Genomic DNA, 24,250 nt, shown 5'->3' on the forward strand with positions numbered 1-24,250 from the left:
AAGCATGTACGCTTATTTCCATTGTGGTCCTCATCAGATTGTTATTCTACACTAAGTCACACTGATAACATACGTAGGGGGTTAAGGGGACCAGAGACAATCATGAGTAATACCAGTCAGGACACATATGACACATAAACATTGTTATAGTTTAGCTAATATTACTAAAATGTTTGTACACATAGGAATATTGAGACCATTACAAAAAGGAACATTGCAATAAGCAAAGGAACAACAAAATAATATTAAACTGTAACAAAACAGTATGAGTGAGTACTATATCAGAGTAGTACCATTAATGATATACTGCATTATTCTACAGCTGTATCTGTGATTCAAAAGTACTTACTTGTGCGTCGATGACGTCGGTTCTTCGGTTTCGGTCGCTCCTGGGTGGGCCCTTGCCTTCCTTTGTGGCACTTAACTCTCCACTTCTCTAGCCTAATTCCCTACCTCCTAACCATTAATGCTAGCTTACCATATCCCCCTTTCCGGATACTGTACACTCCACTCACACTCGCATTCACCCCACCACCCACGCACGGTCCTTCTTCGGCACTGCCCCACCCAAGCCAACGTGAGGCCATCCCCCCCACATTCGGGCGGGAAGGGGGATACCAGCGCTCGTGCCCTTTGACCCCCTCTCCCCCCCCCAGAAAGAGGGGGAAGGGGTGCCAACCGTCCGTCCCCGTCCGCGCCATACACACTCACGCTCACACCACACCACACCCCCCCTTGATCTAGAGATCAACCTACTCCTGGTCTTCTCCTTCCTCTACATCGTAGTCCTGTAGCCACCTTGGCGGGCGTCTTTCGCGCTGGGGTCTCTGAGACACCCCATCCTCTTCTGTTGTCGCCCCGTGGCCTTCCTCCTCATCTTCTCCTTCACTCACTACCTGCCGTATATCCAAGATATGCCGCGGCACTCCCTCAACAGAAACATTGTTCCGGGAGTTCACCTCCGTCACTGTCCCTCTCGTCCACTGTGACGTGCACTTCCTGTCCCTTGGTCTCACCCATACCTCCTCCCCCACCTGCACTGAGGCGGGGCCTTCTTCGGCATTGGCCGGCAGTTTCGGTCCCTGCAGCGGATGCCGCCAATCATATTTGAACACAGCCTTTTGCGGAACCGAGCGGTCGTCTTGGCCTGACCTGGGGGAGATATTATACCAGAAAACTGCCTCCGTCGGCGGTATTCGCGCCCTCTCAGCTATGGCCTTAATTGTACGATGGTGTCGTTCTACTATCCCATTTCCGCTCGGTCGGTACGCTGCCCGGAAGAAGCGTCTTGTGTTCCACTTGTCCAATGTACCTTTCAGTGCCTCCGACCGAAACGCCGTGCCGTTGTCCATCAGGACTTCATCCACTGGGCCCCGCTCCAAAAATACCTCGTTCATCACCCGCGCAATCTCTTCTCCAGTCTCCGCCTTCAGTTCTCGCCAAATGCCGAACCGCCCTGGCCCGCAATCGACCATCGATAAGTATCTGGTGCCTTGATAGTGGGTTACGTCAATTGCCAGCCGCCCCCAGTTCTCTTACACGCAGAGCTCCCCCGCTGAATGCGGTCTGGGGGCTGGGTTTATGGACTGACAGCGGGCACACGCCCTCACCGCATGCCGCACTTCTTCCCTTGATATGTTCGGGTTAACCTTCCTTGCCAGGAACAATGACCTATCGACCCCTAGGTGATGCGTTTCGTGCAACTCTTTCGCACGAAAGGACCCAGCGGCGCACATCTCGAGCTTCTCTTCCTGTTCTTCCTTCGCTTTCAGCCAGCTCTTCTTTACTCTGGTAAGTGCGTCTGCTTTGTTCGTCTCCGAGGATACCTCCCTCACCCTTATCTTCATGCCGAACTCGTCGATTAACTCTCTCAGGATCCCGAGGCGGCGCTTCACAAGGATCTCTGCAGCTCCTTTCGTGCGTACTCTCTTCTCAGCCGTCAGCACCGAGTTCATCCACCCCGCTACCGTGGCTGAGTCCGTCCTGATCTCGATCTCACGCAGCCCCCATTTCAGCGCCAAATTTATTCCTTTTATGACCGCGTCCAACTCTGACACGTTAATATGGTGGTAGTCGTCCTTCTTCCGCTGCCACGCTCCATCTTCGACTATCACGTCCCCTATCTCCAAGACGGCGCCGGTCGCGATACTACTTGCGTCGCACCATACTACGCCATGGCTCTGCTGGGGCGCGTTCCACTGTCCTCTCACAGGATCATCGTGCATCGTCCTCTGGACAACGTCGCGTATCATGGTTAGCGTGTCCTCATCAACCTTCTCTCCCCAATCTTTCGATCCCACCCTCCTCTTAATGTAGCTACATGCCGTACGAAGCCATCCGGCGATCGGGTAGTGGCCCACTAATTTGCCACAAAGGGAGAAAAGTTCTCGCTTACACAATTCGTCCATCACCTTCGGGATCTCGTTCCCTCGCTTGAACATCAGCGTTCCTGCCGCGTTCCTTTCCAGTCGCAGTCCCAACACCGCTCCTCCCTCCAACGGCTCCGGTTCCTTAGCTGTCAATCCGTACCGAGCCAAATGTTCCACCACGCTCGACGTTGATACTATGCCATCATCCACCAGTATGTCGTCGAGGTACGAGTCAGTACCCTTCTTCATCGCTTCAGTCTTCTCCAGTACCGTCTTCAGGATTCTCGTCATGATCCTCGGGGCCGAGCTGAGCCCAAAACCCAGTCTGGTCAAGCAGTAAATTCTCCCTTTGTATTTTACTAGCTGGTACTTCCATAGCTTCTTCGCCACGTGAATTTGCAAGTAAGCCGCCCGCAAGTCTACAACGGCGGACGCCCCCCTCCTTCGGCGCCACCTGCGTAGGGTCTCACTACACACATCTACAAAATCGTCGCCAGTATGACACTTCACAAACTGGTTCAGCTCTCGGAAATCCAGCACCGGTCGTACCTTTCTCTTGGTTGGCTGTACCACTGCCATCAAGGGCAGGATTCCGCCTTCCACTGGTTCCTCCCAGGGACTCAAGATTCCCTCTTCGATCCATCGCTCCACTTCGAGGTCAAAGTCTTCCCTCACCCCCTCTCTGAGGGTCCGCGTGTAGCAGTCGACTTTGTTCTTCAAGACGGGCGAGCTCTCCTTCGGATACCACTCTACTTCCCACTTCCGGCCGTCAAATTCCGCCCGGAAGTCCTCGTCCTCAATCGTGCACGGCGTCGCCCTCTCGCCAGGGTCGAGCTTCGGGCCAGCACCGCCCTCCGCGGCTCCCATTGCCACTCCTATGTCCTCACCCGGCCTCGGTCGGTTCTTCATCCTCTCTTCCGAGTCCCGCCTCATTCCAATCCGTACGAGCCCACCGATGAACGTGACTTCTCCAAGCTGGGTAATTCCGTCCATTCCCAGCACCACGTCAATTCCCTCTAGAATCGTTCTAATGACGAGCACTCTTAGTCGTATCGGGATACCCTCCACTATCATTTCAATTTCCTGGTCGCCATCGCATATCGTCTCTCTCCCGTCGACTGTCGTCAGGGCCACATCTCCCCGTCTGAACTCTTGAACTATGTCGGTCCTCACGATCGTGGTTGAACAGCCTGAGTCTATCAGCGCCCTCGCGCGTCTCCCTCTCACCCAAATATCCACGATCGGCATACGACTGAACGGTGTCCTTACATTTCCTCGGCGGCCCCTTGCATGGTGGCCGCCGATTTCCCGTTTCCCTGACTGCAATTTCGGGCCATGTGCCCTGGCTGATTGCACGAGTAACAGATGAGCTCTACCTCCTTACAGTCCCTTGCAAGGTGACCCAGTCGCCGGCACTCGTAACAACGGACCCTCGACAGCCCACGCCATCTGTTGTAGTCCTCCCCCGAGCTCACCCGTTCTCCCTTCTCGGTCAGTGGCCATGGTTCTCGCCCGCGCGCCCTCTCCCGCCGAGGGCATCCTCCTTTGTGGCTGTTCATTGGCCACAGCCACCATCGGCCCTCCATCCTTAGCCTTAGTCAGGAGCCTGGCGCGGGCTATAAGTTCGCCCATGTCTGCCTTTGCTGCATTTTCCATTGCCTGCAGCCCAGTCGATATGTAATCTGGAAACCCATTCACGAAAGCCCTTCTCACTACCATCTCCAGGGAGTTGCCTTCGAGATTAATCAGGCCTGCTAATCGCCTAATGTTATTGGCGAACACATCCACCTGTTCTCCCGTCCACCGCATTCGCTGTAGTTTGCAGAACGCTTCGAAGGGACTCTCGCCAAAAACCTCCTGTAACCTCTCCTTCACCTTTCCCTCATCCTTTTGATCTTCGGTTGCCATCTCCATGTAGACGGATAAGGCCACGCCCTCTAAATTTAACGCAATGTAACTCGCCACATCCTTTACTCCCGTTAGCCGCGCGACCAATCCCGCCTTTGTTAGCCACACGGAGACATCTCCGATCCCGTCAAACAGCCTTAAGGTGACACTGTTCATCTTGAACGGTTCGTTTCCACTCTCAGGTGCGGACATTAACGGCCCGTTTCCACTTACGGGTGCAGTCATTTTGGCGGTGCCTAGATAGCTTGTGATCAAAAGTACTTACTTGTGCGTCGATGACGATGGTTCTTCGGTTTCGGTCGCTCCTGGGTGGGCCCTTGCCTTCCTTTGTAACACACTCTCCACTGCCTTAGTCTCACTCTAGCCTAATTCCCTACCTCCTAACTATTAATGCTAGCCTACCAGATCCCCCTCTTTGTATATACTTCACTCACACTCGCATTCACCCCACCACCCACGCGCGGTCCTTCCCTGGCACTGCCCCACCCAAGCCAACGCGAGGGCACCCCCCCCCCACCTTTGGTGGGAAGGGGGATACCAGCGCTCGTGCCCTTTGACCCCCTCCCCCCGAAAGAGGGGTGGGTGGGTGCCAACCGCCCGTCCCCGTCCGCGCCATACACACTCACGCTCACACCACATAATCACTGAGGTATTTGGGTTTGTAAATAACAACAAAGATGGTAATCATTACCCTCTGTGGAGAAAATTGGCCATTGCTCTAGTGTTACCACTGCAGAATGTTCTTGATTTGGGCTCTTTGTTCTGTTCACAGGGAAATGTTGTGGAGTAGGGGAGGAGTGCAACAAGGAGACTTAGGTTTTGGGATGGCTGTTAGGCATTTGCTGTTGTTGCTTGGTTATCATTATTCATGCTGTATTTGAGTTATCTTGCTATGTGTTACTCTCCTGCCAGGCTGGAATAAAAGAGCCCTATTTGAGGTATATTTTCTTGCCTCATTCTCATGTGTGGTGAGCAGGGTGGATCCTAAAGAGGACTGCACAGTCACACAGGCTGCTACTGAATTAGTGCTCCAATCCCACTACAGATTAATCACTGGGCCTACACCGCCACTTAAATTGGTTAAGGGGGACTGCAACCTGTCATAATGTGTTCCAGATTCATGATCCACTACCTTTGGCTTCTTTATGACAGGAAAACACACATATACATATACCAAAAAACTCTTTCCTCTTTATAACAGGGGTGACCTAGTCAAGGTCACCCTTCACTCATCCAACACACATTTGTTGTCCCTTCTATCTCGGTTTCTCATGAATGAAGGGTCATCCCTCTCACCCTGCTCACTGCCCAGGTCAGAAGCAATACAACAAGATAAAGTGCCTCTACAGCAAGGCCCAACAACCAGATCATGGTTATTGCCACCACTTCATCACATAGAAACCTCCCACAGCCACCCAAGAAATTAGAGCAGAAAAGAAGAAATCCCTTCAGGCTGAATTAGTTATTTGTCTATTCACAATCACTCTCCATTTGCACCAATTTCTTGCCCTCTCCCTTTCCTATTGACATTCCTTTTGTACCCAAACCCTACCTTCATGCTATCCATCCTATTTTTTTGGTCATCCCCTAAGGATCACTCCATCAACCTCTGCCTTCCACATTTTTTGCTGGTCTCTCTTCACACATTCTTTCAATATGTCCAAACTATCCCAGTGTTCTTTATCAATCATATCTGCCAACTCCCTTTTCGTCCTTATTCTGTTTCATCTTATTCAACCTTGTATTCCTCACCTATACTTCTTAAAACACTTCACCTCAACTACATTTAGGCTCTTCCTTTCTACCTACTGTGTGTACTGTACCAAGACTTCCCCTTCATAAGGGAGGTAGCCAACTAAAGCACACACCCACTTCCATTTGTTTCCCTTTTACCTTGGCTCCTTTTGAATGACGGTACATCCCTGTCTTCTGCCAATGCCTGGGTTAGAAGCAATGCAGCAAGACCCAGCACATCCACTGCAAGGCCAGCTGCTTCATTTACATAAAGACCCTCTTCATACCCTCATGCAAAAAAGAAATAGAAGAAATCCCTTTGGGACTCTACAACTTATAGTCCATTCACAACCATTCTCTATTCACATAACCCTGGTGTGGCCCCACCTTTAGCTCAAACCACTCTCTCACTTCACACCCTGCCCTAACACAAGCTCTATTACTTATATAAAAAATTTTGACTGCCCTCAACAGCCTTCCTCAGTCCCATACATCTGCGACGTATCGCATAATGTCTTCCTGTCAACTCTGTAATATGCTTTCTCCAAATCCATTAATGCCTGAAGGATTTCCTTGACTTTCACCAAAACATTTCCTGCACATTTACTCTACTACAAAAATTTAACCTACACACCCTTTTCTTGGAACCACTGTTTTTCTATAATCACTCCCTCTCTTTCCCTCTTAATCCTTTCAATTAACGCCTTCCCATATTGCCTATGCAACTTCATTTAACACTGATCCCTTCAGAGCTACTATATTCATATAGCCCCTTTTTTCCTTTGTATAGTGGAATCATACATTTACTTCAGTCCCCTAGCTTATTCCCCTCCCTTTGACATACATTAAACCTCATACATACATACATATACCAAAGGCTTTTTCCCCCTACATGGGGGGTAGCCAAAAAGAAAAAGGAATAGAAACCACTCCCACCCATTCCATTTCCTATATAGTCCACTCCCCTCCACCCTCCTCCGTCCCTCCTATCTTGGCACCTCCTGGATGACGGGTCATCCCTGCATCCTGTCCACTGCCCTGGGTCAGAAGCAGTGTCGCAAGACACAGCACATCTACAGCAAGGCCGCTTCATAAATTCGGCGACCCCCCCTCTCCGTCCCCTCATGCAGAAAAGGAGAAGACGGGGAGAAATCCCTTTGGGCTGCATCAATTTTTTTTTTTTTTTTTTTTTTCTCAGACTTCCTCATCCCCCCATCCCCCACCTACTCCCCCTCATGCATCACAGCATCATCTATATACAACCCCTCTCCATTCACCCATATCTTCTGTCCTCTCCCATCCTTCCTCCACAGACATTCCTCTCTTTTGTAATGCCCCTTTCACCTCATCCATCCATCTCATCCTAGGACGCCCCCTCATATTCACTCCTTCCACCTCTGCCTTCCACACTTCTTTTACTAATCTTTCTTCACTCATTCTTTCCATGTGTCCAAACCATCCTAATACCCTTTCATCAACCCTATCTCCCAACTCCCTTTCAACCCATTCTTCCTCACCTCCTCATTTCTCACTATATCTAGACTAGTAACCCCTATCATACTTCTCAGACATTTCATCTCAAACACATTCAAACTCCTTCTCTCTTCCTCTCTCATGTTCCATGTTTCTGCCCCGTACAATGCTGTTGGCACAATCACTCCTTCATATAACCTCCTCTTAGCATTCATTCCCAGATGTCTATTTCCCATTACACTTTTCAATCCACCAAGGCATTTACTCGCTTCTCTTAATCCACATTCTACCTCCATCCCCACTCCTCCCTTTCCTGCCACATTCACACCCAAGTATCTAAAACTATCCACTTCCTCCAGTCTTTCACCCTTAATGCTCACCTCCAATCTGCTGTCACTCTCTCACCTTTTACCCACATTTATTTTCAGCTTCCTTCTTTCACACACCATCTCAAACTCTATCACTAACTTCCTCAATCCCTCCTCTGATCCTGCTACAAGCGCAGAGTCGTCAACAAACAACAGCTGGCTCACCTCCCACTTTTCTTCATTTTCTTTAATCATCTCCAACCCCTGACCCACCACCCTTGCACTCACCTCTCGCACCACCCCATCCATGTAAAGATTGAACAGCCAGGGCGACATAACACATCCCTGACGAAGTCCCACCTTTACCTCAAACCATTCACTCTCTCCATTTCTAATCCTAACACAAGCTCTACTCTCGTAAAAACTCTTGACTGCTCTTAACAGCTTTCCTCCTATCCCATATATCTGCAGTACCTCCCACAGTGCCTTCCTGTCTACCCTGTCATAAGCCTTTTCCAGATCCATAAAAGCCAAAAAAACATCCTTACCTTTTCCTATAGCTTTCTCACATATCTGTCTTACCACAAAAATCTGATCTACACAACCCCTACCTGTCCTAAACCCACACTGTTCCTCACCAATTACTCCCTCTGTTCCTCTCCTAATCCTCTCAATCAAGACCCTCCCAACTACACTCAACAAGCTGATCCCTCTGAAACTACTACATTCACACTTGTCTCCCTTTCCTTTGTAAAGCGGAACTATACAGGCACTCCTCCAGTCCTCCGGCACTCTACCCTCTCTCAAACATTTAACAACCTCACCAACCAGTCCACCATCACTGTACCTCCTTTCTTCAGACATTCTGCATGGCATCCATCCAGACCAGGTGCCTTACCTGCTCTCATCATCTTAACATCTGCTTTCACTTCATCCTTCCCTATTTCTCCTCCATTTTCCTCACTCATCACTCTCATTTTCTTAGCACTTCCCACTGCAACTACCTTTCCCTCTCTATTCTCCTTCACATTTAGCAACTCCCTAAAATATTCTGCCCACCTTCTTCCATTATCATCTCTCCATCTGCACCTTTTACCTTTTCTTCTCACTACCCAATAAATAGCTGTTCTTCCCTTCATCACATACTCCACATTACACCCATCTAACCCAGGTGCCTTACCAGCTTTTATTTTTAATGGGTTTTTTTTTGTATCCCATCAACACCAACTAAAATAAAACAATGGCTATTTGCTTATGGGTTTTATTGGAGCAACTATAAGAGTGGCACCAGAGACCATACTTGCACCTCTCTCTTAAATAAAAAAAAAAGTGAAAAGTCTGGTCATACAAACAATATTACTGTACCATGCTTATAGTATTAACTGAATTCCCTTAAAAATTACATTGGTTTAACTGTTATATTCAATCTACATAGTATATGTATATATAGAAGAATGCTTATTGACGACAATGCAAAGCAATATACCAACCCGAAGAAAGGATTTAAACACAGCTCAAACCATTTACACTTCCTATGGGAAGTTTCTATTTGATACACAGCATATCAAAAATCCATTATCTGGAATTTTTATGATGCAACTTTACAATACACGCTACTTTCATGTTAGCAATGTAGGGGCCTAGTATAGGCTTTAGAATCAATGCAATCCCAGGAGATCTAAGAAATGTTCATTTGCTTCTCACTACTGGCTCTTATTGGCCTAGCCTGAGGCAGAAGCATTAGTTTTTCACAGAAATGACATGCTTTCAATATTAGCTATGGGAATCAACACTCCAAGTAAATAGGGAGTCGAATTCACATGTAAGATTCGTTATGAGAGACAAATAATCTCTTTATTTGAAAAGAGCAAATTGAGAAGTTAATTCAGCTCAATATTAGTCCCCCAGTACAAAGTCCTCATACTCTACATATAAAAGTAAGGAGAGAATGCATATGTCTAAAACAGAATATTCTCATCGAGCTTAATTGCTGACCAAGATATTTACAATATAATACACATCATTCCAATATGAAACACGCATATGTGCTCACAACTACAACTGCAGGCATCATCATCACTACTTGGTGAGTTCAATCAAAAGATGGTGCCAGCTTGACAAAAGAGGCCCTTCCTGCCCATGCAGTTGCAGAAGGGCTTCCCCTTGTACAAATATACTCTATACAGGTATTACCTGTCATGAGTATCAATATCGTTCTACTGGACAACATCAACATACATACAAATGCACATTCATAGGTAAACATTGTAATTCCGTCTATTTAAAAAAAAATATATATGGCTATCAACATAACCTGTGATGGATCATTCCAGAAATCATCCCTACTATGAAGGTCTCAACAGTTCTTGCCCATTTGCATTTCCAATGTTCCGAAGAAAATTAGAATTGCATGGCACAAAATCCTAACCATAGCAGAATTCCCTATTATTCCTTCCATGAAAGAAAACCTACACAAGGCTCAATCAACAGTGTACAGTATGCCAAGCCCTGACCCCTGGCAGCATAAGCACTTTACAGTAAACAATATCGCCACAGAGAATGGTACTTCTTCTGCCACAAGCCAGATCCTGTTGAAAGTCACAATTAGGGAGGGTAGGGAATCTACCGTTGTAATCTCCTCCCTGTTACTTACTTCACAATATTACACCAACTACATCAACACTGAGAGGGTTGAGGAGTCAAGGCTAGTATTGTCAAACATACCAAAGTGTACACAAATCAACATGTATATATCTATAAAATACCAACTGCTTGGTTCATAAACATGAAACAACCTCAAGTGTGATATCAAGACACTTACACTGAAGTACTCATTTACTGGACTGGGGTTTTGAGAGTAACTATTCCAAATGAATTGCACCCAAGTTATTACTGTATACTAAATTCAATTGTCAAGTCTCACAAATTTATTTGGCCATGCTTAGGTACACCCAATAAAGGAAATATGTCTTTCAAAAACTCTTGCCAAATTCAACAAGTCTTCAAGTCTTCCATGTCCAAATATCTACCATGCCAATGTATCAGTCGCAATACTCTTCTGCCAGCACTCCTTTATATCAATCAACTATGAACAGTAATGCACTCCACCTACAATGTTCTGAAATTTCCATACCAAAAACCTTTCACAACTTCAACATTTTAAATGTTGGCATTAATGATTCATGGCATTGACCTTAAGCAGATTATCAACAGCTTTACACTAAATTCTTTTTACCACTTCTTCCCCTAAAGCTAGAACTGTCATCGAATATTTAAGTAAAGCTAGTGCAAATGACAAGTACATCTAAGTGCCTCGCTGGACTTCAATGTACCATTCAAAGTATATTATTTTAATAGGTCACCTTTCCTACTAAGGCTTCAACTGGCCATTTCTAATGTACAATTGCACTCTACCAGAACTTTATGTTTTACATAAGTTCTTTAAAAAACAATAATTTCTATATATATAAAAAATTGATCAAAGATTGAAAACAATTAATCCATCTGATTCTTGAAATACAGTGAAGAGTGAGACATGATCTTTGTTTCTTATATATAAAAATGTTATGTGCACAACTAATGATGGATATGGAATCCCAGAACATGATGCAACTTGAAGCCTGTGATGGTCTAAATGAAGCAGCTGCTACGTGACAAATCCCAAAAAATACAAGACAATACATCCAACTTAGTACAAAGCAGGATTTAATATATAAAAGTACCCATACAATTCTCCTGACATCTGAATTATGGCCATGACCTGGCATTTCATAGCTTGTAACATTAATACCATTTGTCTGTCTGTACTAAGGTAAATCTATTGTGTAATGCATATGACAAACATTTGATCATTACACTCAAGTGTTTATACAATCTGCTACTTAAGTTCTACACTAATTGATACACATAAACACTGGTGTACAATGCAAGAACATACTGCCATTCATTTTATGAAATACACCTAAAAAAATATGAAAATAAATTAGGTAGGGTTACCAACATTGTGAAAAAGAAAGAAAAACAAGTGACCATTAAAGAGCATCAATCCTTGCATTATCTCTGATTGTCCATTTTATTTACACTTTTTAGGGTTTTACAATTCTCCCCCCGTCATTCCCCCTTCCAAACAGATGCATACTTAAAGGACAAAAATTATTGGAAAGTACAGTTACTCTCACTTTCTCTCTCTCTCTCTCTCGTAAACTTTGAATAAAACAAGTCCACACCCTTTTGTCTGTTGATGCTAAATCACAGGTATGGCAGCAGCAGAGTAGAATGTTCTCGAGGTTACGTGGTCACTCTTCTTCTAAAATAATATTCCTCAACGATTTTGCGACTAAGTTTGGGGATACTTTGGTTCACTGACTTCTACAACTTTGTAGGAGTTGGTAACCCTACCTAGTATAGAGGATGCGAGCACAATGTATACAATACCTACTGAAAAATTTTATGAAAAAGAAATAATGGAATAACCATATATGTACATATGGGTGTATACCTCACTGTATACTGTATACACAATACAAATCACATATATCATACAAATCTCTATGTATGTGTATGTGTGTTCATATGTCTACTGTGATAAAGGGATACAAATGCCACCACCATGTTCCCATTCTGTAGTTAAAGGCGACTAAATGACACAGACCTAGAGGACTTCCCTCTCTGTATTTCTCTCTTGTGAACAGCAAAGACCTGTTCTTAGTTGGCCAATCCCCAATAAAAAAAGGGGAAAAGACCACTGGTGTGTGTATGTGTGTATATTTATATACATATCTGAACTGCTATTATCTAATCATCATTCATTATGATATAATTTATGTGACAAGTATGCCATATTATTTTGATTTGGAATTGAAAATTTAGCACTGAAGTGGCAGACTGGAGACTGGGGGAGGGGGGGTTAATTTTAACTTATGTATTCCACAGCTCCCAAATTCTTTACATCTCTCTCTCTCTCTCTCTCTCTCACACACACACACTCTCACACTCACTCATTCACTCACTCACTTACTCACACACACACACAGGTCACTAAAGGGGATAGATTGCATTGACAGAAGAAATCTCCTGATTAAAGATATGAGGGATTGAAGAGGTCATGAGACTAAATTAAGAATGACCACATGTACAACCTGTACACTACAATTAGGTAAATACACATACACAGAAAACTATAGAAAAATTAAGAGAAACCTAGAAATAATTTAGCAGGTATTTGTAAAGAGTAAGAGAAGAACTTTGAAAAAACTATTATTGACAAATGGAAAATTGAACCTGAACATTCTTCAGGTATCTTGAGACACAGGGAAGGAATCTCTAAATTAACAGTATATGGAAAACTTTACGAGCCATTAACATAGGCACAAAATATGAACAGAAGTTTCTGATCAGTTTTCACCAAAGAAAATTACTTAATATAGAAAAGAACCTGTTGACAACACTGTGGGGTTGTAAGAAATAAATGTAGAAGCAAAGAAACTGCAAATATTAATGAATAAATTCTACCAAGGACTTTTTCTCCCTTTATAAGGGACATGGCCAAGTCAAGGCACGTATCCACTTCCACCAAATCCACTCCCATCCACTCCATTGTTACCTTCTTATCTTACCTCCTAAAGACAAATTGATGCAAGAAAAGCTCCAGGGCCTTATGGTATCTCAAATTAGATACTTAAGAAAGGCAAGGAACCTTAATCAGACAAGATTATAATCTAATCACGTGCTCATTGAAAGAAGAAAAGGAATGGAAATGACCTAATGCGTCCCAATTTATATAGGAGAAAGGAGAATTCATTATACTGCAAACCAGTATCACTGACTACTGTATTTACCTACTTGTATTATATGGGAAGGGAGCTATGCTCGTGGTGACCTGTCTTTGTATCTTTCAGCATCAAGTTTTTTCTTAAAATCTTGAATAGTGTTTGCAAACATTTTTCTTTGTCTAATTTGTTCCAGGTATCTATCACTGACTGCTAAACTATGCGAGAGAATTAGAAAATATAGACTGATCAAATATCTTGTAGAAAAAAATATTTTGGCACATAAACAACTCAGTCAAACCTACCAAGTTTTTATTTCAGTGTTGGATGGACAGAGCCTACTGGTGATCTTAATGGAAAGTTTCCTGAAAGGCTCCATGTGAACAGTGGTGAAGGCCAAGCTATCAAGGTGTGGAGTGACAACCACCCAAGTCCATCAGAGGTCAGTCCTGACACCAGTAACATCATTCATATACACAAATGACATGATGAAAAATCTGACAAGATACCCAGTTTACAGATGATCCAAAGACAATTCTATTTTATGTCACAGAACCCCCTATCAGAAAAGGCTAGGACAGTTATACCTTATACAAGAAATTTTGAAGATTGAGAATTTAAAGAGGTATGCCCTTACTATGAATGCACCTGTTAGCAGCTTCAAACTATTTCCCATTCCTGATCTCTTATCTGAAGCAGTGATGCTCTTAGCTGTTCGGCCAGCAAGCATCCTAAGAGTCAAATATCATCAGTATCAAAAATGAAGATGACTGCACAATGTTATGTTATAAGATATTGAAAATATATATATATGCATGCAGCCAACCCTGTGAAGCTAACTTTGATGCCAAAAAGGCACAGTAATGGAAGTGGTTAAAAGCTCAAATAGACAAATGAATTACTCACTGGGAAAAGAATCAATTACCAAACCAAAAGAAGAGAAACATCTGGGAGTGCTGGCCACAGGAAACTGACAATTGATGAACATATCTGCCAAATTTTGGGTGGAGCATACAGACTATTGAGTGGCTTTCCATTACATGGACAAGACAGAGAGAGAGAGAAAGCTTGATCTATGGAGACATAGTTCCCAACAAGGCATCATTGTAGGAAAGAAGAGTAATAGGTGACTTGATAGTAGTATTCAAGACATTAAAGGAAACAGATCAAAATGACATAGGTCCCATGATCTGGGACAAGAGTTACGAGGTCAATGAGGGTGTGGAGTAGGGGGGTGAGGGTGTTCTAAACGATATCAAGAACTATAGATCACTATATAGGTATATTCAGCCTTGTTAACACAGAGCTAGTTTAGTATCCACTAGTGCTTGCTAAACTTGCCCAATGTCAACAGAATGTTAGTAAACTTGCCTCCAAATTATCCTTGTGTCAAAATTGATTTGCTGGGTAAGTTACCTTCCAGCTAGCAATAGCAGCTACTAAACTAGCCCCGAGTCAACAAGGATTTAGCTCCTGGATTGGCTTCTAAGGTAATATTACTCAAACATCCACAGGTGATTTCAAAGCTGGTTATGATAGTTGGAGAAAAAGAGATGGGACCTCACAAATATAGCTCCTTTCCTGTATATTATAGTTAGGAAAGCATTCTCACTCACACACACGCACACACACATGCACACACGAGGCTGAATCAGAGTTGTGAGATGTTGATTTGGTTGTTCAACTAGTATATAGATGACGTGCTAAAAAAGACAAGTGCACGAGAACTAGGCAGATATTTTGAGTTCATTGGTGAGAATGAAATGATATGGTATGAGAATCAGTTATATGCACATGGCACTCCAATTATGGCTGCTTCTGAGGAGAGAACGAATTAAATGATGACTATGATTAAAAGGGTATCTGAGAGAGGAAAGTTACAGAAGAACACGGGGCAAAAGTGAAGGGATGAGATATACTGTACAAAGAATGATGATGATGGATGATTGAATGTGAGTGTGATGGTGTGATGGATGAGAAACTAAAGGAGGAGTATAGTTTTATATTATTTGAGTCTTATGTGGCAGTGACTGGAGGACCGGACGTAAAGGCTAGAGTAACGAAAGCAAATAAATATCTGGGCGGAATAAAAAATGTTATGCAAATCAAGTACTTAGAGATAAATGCAATGAGAAGGTTGTATAAAAAGATGATGATACCCATACTGATGTATGAAGCAGACTTGAAAAATATTTTTGAGATACAAGAAAATTTATAGGTGCTACAAGAATTGAGTGGGAAATGTGGCGGTGAGGCAAAAAACTGAGGTTGGAAGGGAGCTGCTAGATAAACTATATCAGAGTATTGAGGTGGCTTCGGCATATTCAAGGAATTAATGAGGAAGCACTAACAAGGAGAGTTAGGAAACCAGAAGTGGATGGAGTGAGCATGAGACGACAGAATGAGATGACGAATGAAGTGATGGAGACTTCGGATGTACATGAAATGTCTATTGAGCAATGAAGATAGAATACAAAAGCTACGAGTGAATAGAGGGAGAGTGTTCAAGGATGTGGGGATCACATGGCCTCAACCAACTGTCTTCTTATCTGCCTCATAGGAGGTGGTTGCCCTACAATGAAATGGTTGGGGTAAACCAGCTTTGACTGTCAGGCCAGCCTGTGGAAGACCTATGCCTTTCTGCACTGCATCTGAACCGAACATAGGAACAGGGCATCCTTCATTCCCAAGGTACTGAGGGGTGATTGAATGGATTTTGTGTGTGATGTGGTTGTGTGTTTGGACTTGGTCAATCCCCTTATAAGAGGGAAAGGGCCTAAGTGTGTATGTATGTATGTATGTATGTATGTATATATATATATATATATATATATATTAACACACACACACAATCAGTATAATTATGAATACATATACACATACAAAGAGAAATACTTATGAAACAATAAAATATTTAGAAATGATATTAAATCATGTTTTTCAAAAGACTTGACAAAAATATAGTTCTGCCAACCTTTTCTATGAAAACTCTTGTAAATAAGTTTGGTGACAAGACACCAAAGTTTCTTGCCAAAGTCAAAACAAAAACCAATATCTTGAAGAAGAAAAGAAAAAGAAAAGAAGAAAAAAAAAGTAAATATAATGGTATACAATGTTTTAAGACATTTGAAATTCCTCACAAGTATGACTTTCATTGGGTCTGAGATTATTCAGACTTTTACCTATTATAAAATAAAAGTTACATTTGGATTCGGCACTCCAATGCCCACCGATCAAGGGCACGAACACATCTAAGCCAAAATTGAACATGTACATCTTCTTCGGAATTGGAGAAAATCATGTGAGAGGCTGTATAAAACAAAACTACAGCAAAATCTGATACTTGTTGGGAGGACAACTTTTCCTCTGTCAACTTGATATCAATATGTTAAAGTCTTGAAGCTGTCAAAATGGATGACACCCCTGAAGAAACACTTTGATCAAGGTAAAGGAGAACAGTGATATTGTATAATTCAGAGAAGATGAAAATCTTCAGGTACACAGTGAAAATTAAGCAAATCTTTGCAGTTTGCAAAACTCTTCATACTTTGTTCTCCCTATACTAAACATGATTCTTCATCTCATATCAAAACACTAAAACATTAAAATAATACCTGAAGCCTTTCATATATTATCCAAAAATGTGTCAATTTATGCTAAAGACCAAGCTGCCACTTCTGACCCTACTGATGACCTGATGACAAATACACCTCATCACCTTCGTCAAAGTCAAACCGCCAAGTCTTCTCAAAATCACCCAAGTCTTGCTCATATTTCACCTGAAAAAAGTTTAAAAAGTTTTCATTAAGTATCCATATGCATTCATATATGTAAAAAATACCAAAATCATAAGCTACATAATGGGTACTGATGTGCAAGGTAGGCCTCATGGCCTAGTCTACAGCTTATCCCAACTAAATCTTAGCCTAGGAGGAGGAGGATGGCAGAGGAGGAGGAAGCAGGAGGAGGAGAAGGGGAAGGGAGGGGGAGGAAAGGGGACGAGGGTGAAGAGGGGAAGGAAGGGGAGGTGCAATCAGGGGGAAAGAGAAGGAATCAGGTGGGGAAGAGGGAGAGGAGAAGGATTCAGGTGGAGGAGGAGGAGGAGGAAGATGTGAGGAGGAGGAAGATGTGAGGAGGAGGAAGAGGAAGAGGAGGAGGAAGAGGAAGAGGAGGAAGAGGAGGAAGAGGAGGAGGAGGAGGAGGAGGAGGAGGAGGAGGAGGAGAAGAAGGAGGAGGGTGGGAGGAGGAGGGTGGGAGGAGGAGGAGGAGAAGAAGGAGGAGGGTGGGAGGAGGAGGAAGGTGGGAGGAGAAGGTGGGAGGAGGAGGAGAAGGTGGGAGGAGAAGGAGGAGGAAGGTGTGAGGAGGAGGCAGAAGGTGTAAAGAGGATGAACCAAGGGAGGAGGAAGAAGGGGGAGAGGAGGAGGAGGATGATGATACGAAGGACCAAGAAGCTTTCATTTTACCTCATTTGTGTTGGTAGCACCAGCAGCAGTGCAAGCATTGACAGCAGTTGCAATAGCAGCAGCAGCAGCAGTGCTGACTCCAGACTCCATACCATCCGACGACTGAATCTGCCGCTGCTTTTCCTTGATGTCGTGCATGATGAGGGATAACTCTTGCTTGAGGACACCTTCCTCATCTTGTTTGGCAACATTCATTCCTGCAAACCCCTCACTCACAGCATTGAACTGCTGCCGCAGTCTTTCTTCGATAGGTTGGCGTCGCGATGCTCCATACAAGCAAGCAATAGGATCAGTAGGTCTGATACCTGATGGTTCCAACTGAGACATGTGAAGGTGTGGAGGATCAACTATGCCATGGCCAATGGTGTTCATATGGTCCAGTGGGGTGGGCACGTAGGTCATGTAGCTCAATGCATAGGCCCCAGGCTGGTAAACAACCTGGAATGATAAAAATTGTCCATTATAATCTCAACTTAAAACTCCATCTATTCTCAATATACCAAGCTTATAGCATTCTGCAAAGCAATTTGACAAAAATACATGTGTTTTTCCAATAATGTAAACCTACAACATACACCAAGTAGCTAGAATAAATTTAAAAAAAAAAAACACCTGACAACTACCTATGATTTTTCAAATTATTTTCTAATGTGAAAAGGATGAGGGTTCTGGAACTGGTAAACAGTATGAAATTTTGTTCAATGTTTGCAAAGCCTATTTTTCATAGAATTTGCTGGGCCATGTCACTTTCACACACGACCATTTTATCCAAAAATATGTAAAATTGGAATAAGAGAGAAAATGAGCAAATAATCACCGGACATTTTATTTCTGATTCCAACTTAAGTGGGACTTGGCAATCTGGAGGGGCCTGGTAATCTTGAGTTTATCAAAAAGGGGCCACATACTGCAAAGGTTGAGAACCACAACATAACCAATGAACAATATTAAACTTAACTGTAAACTGCATATAACATACCCAACAACAAACAATATAATCAATACTTTTCATTAAAAAAGATGTGTCACAGCTAAAACAAAGAACACTTTACTGTAGAATATGTTGCATAGATGTCATGTTAAAGGAAAGGAAAGAAAAAACTGATTAAACACAAATAAAATGGTTCATGAAAATGGCAATGCCAGACTAAAAGCAGTATGAAAATAAACCTGAAAAAACTTGGATGAGATGTTATTTACTACTGAGTAATGATTGGCAGGAAAGGAAAGTCATTATGATATTTGTTTAAGAATCTCTGTACACACACATTTCCCTCACAAAAAATAAAATATTAAGAAGAGAATACAGTATTGTTAATTCTAAAATATAAATGAATAAAATCATTTGGCATTAGCCACTAAATTCTTAAATATCCCAATCATAATAACCCTTTAGGCTGAACAAAATCATCTGGTATAACCTAAAACTAAACCTTTGAATGTCCTGACATTACACTCTTAAAAGGGTAAATAAAAAAGTAAAATACTGGGAAGATAAGCAACATACACATTTTCATATTAACAATTAAAATGTTGCAACATAGCATATATGTTGCCTCAGGTTTTAATGACTGGAAATCTGTTCCAAGAACAACAGGCAGTGGTTCTCAGACCTACCAAGAATTTTTTGGAAAGAAATATTAGATTGTTATTTGTGTTGTATAGTATGAGTCTTTTAATCTGTAATGCATTAGCCTTTGCATCTTCTGCATTACTGGAAATTCTGGATTGTTGAAATTCAATAATAAAACTCCAAGAATATCAATATAAATAAGCTTTGTTACACAATGAGTCCTCCTTATACGGTAATTCTTTATCTGGTAAATTCACAGTTACAGTATTTGGTAATTACTACCCTCAACTCTATTTACGTTAAGAAAAATTCAGATACAGTATCCACTCGTGTTCTGTTTAAACCGTACCGTAGCGCCACCACGCCCATGTGGCCACCACAATAATCAGTCTTTTCCTACGTTCAGTATACAATAATTTCAATTTGCGGTAAGGTTTTCAGGAACGCACATGTACTGTATAACAAGGACTTACTGTAACAGCTTACACCGTAAGTTTATGGTGTTACGGTGTAACAGTTTACACTGTTCTGTAGCGTCACCATGCCATGCGGCCACCGCAACAATCAGTCTCTTCCCACATTCAGCATGCGGTAATTTCAATTTGCGGTAAGGTTTTCAGGAACGCATATGTACCGTATAACGAGGACTTACTGTAACAGCTTATTAGGGGGAGCACTTGTCTGTTATTGCAGACTGTCCATATTATGAGATTTCATAGTAACCAATGTGTCCATTACATTGTAACAACTTCATTATAACTGACATACTGCAGCAGACAATGCAGTAGTCTTCAGCCCATAAAACTCTAGAAAAGTAATGAGAAAACTCTAACAAGTTCCTTTTTCATGAGTATGAACATGTATGGAGATAAACACATCTGTACCACACCCACATATACGTACGTATCTGGAGGTAACAGACTTGGTTTGTTGGTGCAAGAGATACAAATAATGATCAGACCACTGGACAAGGTATGTGTAACTTTTCTGTGTCAAGCAAAGACTACTATTACACAGGACGTGTGCACCCAGATCCCTGGGTCCGCTAGCGGAGGCCATTGCTTTCTTTGTAACCTAACATTTTATATTGGACAAATATATCAAAACTAGAAACCTAGCATTGTATATAGGACAAATATATCAACTATTGACTTATTCAATGCAGTATAAGTTAATATAAACTTTTATAGTGAAATAAGAAACTATTTTTAAGGCACTGTTATGCTCTGAAATGCCAATTTTAGCCGGACTTAACAGGTATTATTGTATGAGGTTAGTGGACACCAGAGTTGACAATTTTTTATTTATTTTTTATTTTTTATAAAAAAAAAATTTTTTTATTTAAATCAGATTTCTTTTATTCAAATAGATTTTTTTTTATAGATTTTAAATATTGTGGGATTGCTATCTGATATGCGATCTGATTGCTAAAGGACATTTTTAGCATATCAATATAAGGAGCAGTGTTATATAGACTTGCCACAAGTATACAAGGAACGGTATAAGCCTACATGTAGTATATATATCACTGTGCAGCCCACAACAAGTTTCAACAAGATTCTTGTTGAAACTTGTTGATGGTAAGCAGCTTCTCACTGAGTCAGTTGCTGTTTTGGAATCAACCAGGAAGTATGTCTTCTGGACCTGGCAGAGTGGTTCCTACAGGCAGAAAAAATTATCCTGTCTGAAATTATTTTGAAAAACTACCAACAAATTCTGGCAAAGGGTACCGAGCTAAATGCAAAGACTGCAGCCAGGAACTACAGGGCATTGTGTCAAGATTAAAATCTCACAGAGATAAATGCCAAAGTCAGCCACAGCATACAGAAGAAATTGATGACCCAGGTAAATAATTTTACTTATATTGTGTGCATTTCTCCCTTTTCATACGCAACTATATAAATTTGGTGAACAATGGAGAGCATGTGCAATAAAAATGTGAAGGCCTAAAGAGATACTTCAACTTCATTACTTCTAAATTTGGATAATGACTATATCACTATAATATACTGTATCCACTCAACTTTGGGGCCTAGATGATTGTTATTCACTTCATTCAACATTGTGTAATACTGTATATTTCATAGGTTCCATTGGAATTCAGCCCACATGGGATTCAGCCCAAAGGGATTTAGCCTAACCTAACCCAACCCATTATTTTTAGTTTATTTAAAAGTGGACTCAATCCTGTGAGGGCCGAATTCCAAGCCCACCTATTTCATATCCTGTTAATTATTTCCAAATAATTTAGTGGCTTGTGTGAATATGATCATTATCTAAAAAATAACTACTGTACTCAAAAGTAGCCTAAATCACACTGTATTCATTCATTTATTTATTCATTTATAAATTATGCAATATGCTAAAATTTTCTGTTTCCATTTCAGGATCTGTATCAACAGCTTCAATCCCTTCATCATCGGCTCCACTTGAATTATCTGCAAACCTGACTCCACCATTAAAAAGGTCACTATCAGACTCCTCCACAGGCGCCACTTCTGCTAAATCATTTTCATCAAAAAGAAAGTCAACATCTCTGGACAGATTAATCATAAAAACTTCAGCCTCTCAAAAGGAAAATCTCGACAAAGAAGTTGCAAGAATTATATTTGCTACAAATTCACCATTTCGTCTTGTTCAGCATCCTCAGTTTCTCAAGATGGTTCAGAACCTGAGGCCAAGTTATATTCCTCCATCCAGAAAAGATATTGCTGATAAGTACTTGGATCTTGTGTATGAAAAGGAATATAAAAAGTGTGCAGATGACCTGAATAATGAAACTGTATGTCTTTCAATTGATGGGTGGTCTAACATCCATAATGAGCCCATAATATGTGTCACTAACAACATCCACTGGTCAGATTTATTTAGTTGACACAATAGACACATCAGGGAAACCTCAAACTGCTGAATATCTTCTACAACTTGTACAAAATTTGATCAAGAAGACTGAACAAGATTTTGGTTGTCACATTGGAAGTGTTGTGACAGACAATGCAGCAAATGTCACCAAGATGAGGAAACTCTTGGGGGAATCAAGTGAACCTGAGCATACTGTCTTCACATACGGCTTATACTGTTTCTTGTATACTTGTGGCAAGTCTATATAACACAACTCCTTATATTGATATGTTAAAAATGTCTTTTAGCAATCAGATTGTATATCAGATAGCAATCCCACAATATTTAAAATCTACAAAAACAAATCTATTTAAATTAAATAAATCTGATTTAAATAAAAAAAATTATTTTCTATATTTTTTAAAAAGATACATACATATACTTACAAGGGAGGTAGCCAAAAAGAAAAAGGCATAAAATCATTCCCACCCATTCCATCCCTGAATAAACTCCACACCCCTCCACCCTCCCTCTTATCTTAGCACCTCCTGGATGATGGGTCATCCCTGCACCTTGTCCACTGCCCTGGGTCAGAAGCAGTGTCGCAAGACACAGCACGTCTACAGCAAGGCCGCTTCATTAAAACGGCGACCCCCCCTCTCCGTTCCCCTATGCATAAAAGGAGAAGACGGGGAGAAATCTCTTCGGACTGCGTCAAATTTTGCTCACACATACTACCTCATCCCCCATCCCACCACCCATTCCACCTCATGCATCACAACACCATCCATATACAACCATTCTCCATTCACCCCTGTCTTCTGTCCTTTCCCATCCCTCTTCCTGAAAGCCCCCCTCACCCCATCCATCCATCTCATCCTAAGTAGCCCCCTCATGTTCACTCCCTCCACATCTGCCTTCCATACCTCTTTTACTAGTCTTTCTTCACTCATTCTTTCCATGTGTCCAAACCATCCTAATACTCTTTCATCAACCCTATCTCCCAACTCCCTTTCCACTCCCGTTCTTCTCCTCACCTCCTCATTTCTCACTCTATCTACCCTAGTAACCCCCATCATACTTCTCAGACACCTCATCTCAAACACATTCAAACTCCTTCTCTCTTCCTCTCTTATGTTCCATGTTTCTGCCCCATACAGTGCTGTTGGCACAATCACTCCCTCATACAGTCTCCTCTTAGCATCCATTCCCAAATGTCTATTCCTCATTACACTCTTCAATCCACCAAGGCATTTACTCGCTTCTCTCAATCTACATTCTACCTCCACCTTCACTCCACCTTTTCCTGCCACATTTGCACCCAAGTATCTAAAACTATCCACTTCCTCCAGTCGCTCTCCCTTAATGCTCACTTCCAGTCTACTGCCACTTTCACCCCTTGTACATCTCATCACCTTGCTTTTACCCACATTTATCTTTAGCTTTCTTCTATCACATACTCTCCCAAACTCTGTCACCAACTTCCTCAGTCCCTCCTCCGACCCTGCCAGAAGCGCAGTGTCGTCAGCAAACAACTGCTGGCTCACCTCCCACTTTTCTCCATTTTCTTTAACCATCTCCAATCCCTGACCCACTACCCTTGCATTTTATCTCTCGCACTACCCCATCCATGTAAAGTTGAACAGCCAGGGCGACATAACGCATTCTTGATGAAGTCCCACCTTTACCTTCAACCACTCACTCTCTCCATTTCTAATCCTGACACAAGCTCTACTACTCTCATATAAAAAAATCGCCAATCCTGGTGTCCACTAACCTCATACAATAATACCTGTTAAGTCCGGCTAAAATT

The 24,250-nt window shown here is 42.3% G+C and overlaps 2 protein-coding genes across 4 annotated transcripts in view; both read right to left on the minus strand.

The window, feature by feature from the left end:
* Window positions 1-1,535: 1,535 nt before the first annotated feature.
* On the minus strand, window positions 1,536-2,618 carry LOC143029537 (uncharacterized). The gene has a single exon (XM_076192188.1). The coding sequence runs from the start codon at window positions 2,616-2,618 to the stop codon at window positions 1,536-1,538; it is 1,083 nt and encodes a 360-aa protein (XP_076048303.1).
* A 6,419-nt stretch (window positions 2,619-9,037) lies between these two features.
* LOC143029568 (roquin-2-like) overlaps window positions 9,038-24,250 on the minus strand; it is an 85,340-nt gene continuing 70,127 nt past the window's right edge. For 2 of the 3 annotated variants that reach the window (XM_076192234.1, XM_076192233.1), the window contains exons 8-9: window positions 18,024-18,461; window positions 9,038-17,339 (exon numbers count right to left, since the gene is read on the minus strand). In XM_076192234.1, the coding sequence (XP_076048349.1) occupies window positions 17,244-17,339; window positions 18,024-18,461 (534 nt within the window). In that variant the 3' untranslated portion in view covers window positions 9,038-17,243. Of the gene's footprint in view, window positions 17,340-18,023; window positions 18,462-18,840; window positions 18,931-24,250 lie in introns of those variants that run through there. The other variant, XR_012966848.1, reaches the window with a different exon arrangement.

This window comes from Oratosquilla oratoria, chromosome 11, assembly GCF_046742065.1.
Source record: "Oratosquilla oratoria isolate Oo_2021 chromosome 11, ASM4674206v1, whole genome shotgun sequence".
Lineage (NCBI taxonomy): Eukaryota > Metazoa > Arthropoda > Malacostraca > Stomatopoda > Squillidae > Oratosquilla > Oratosquilla oratoria.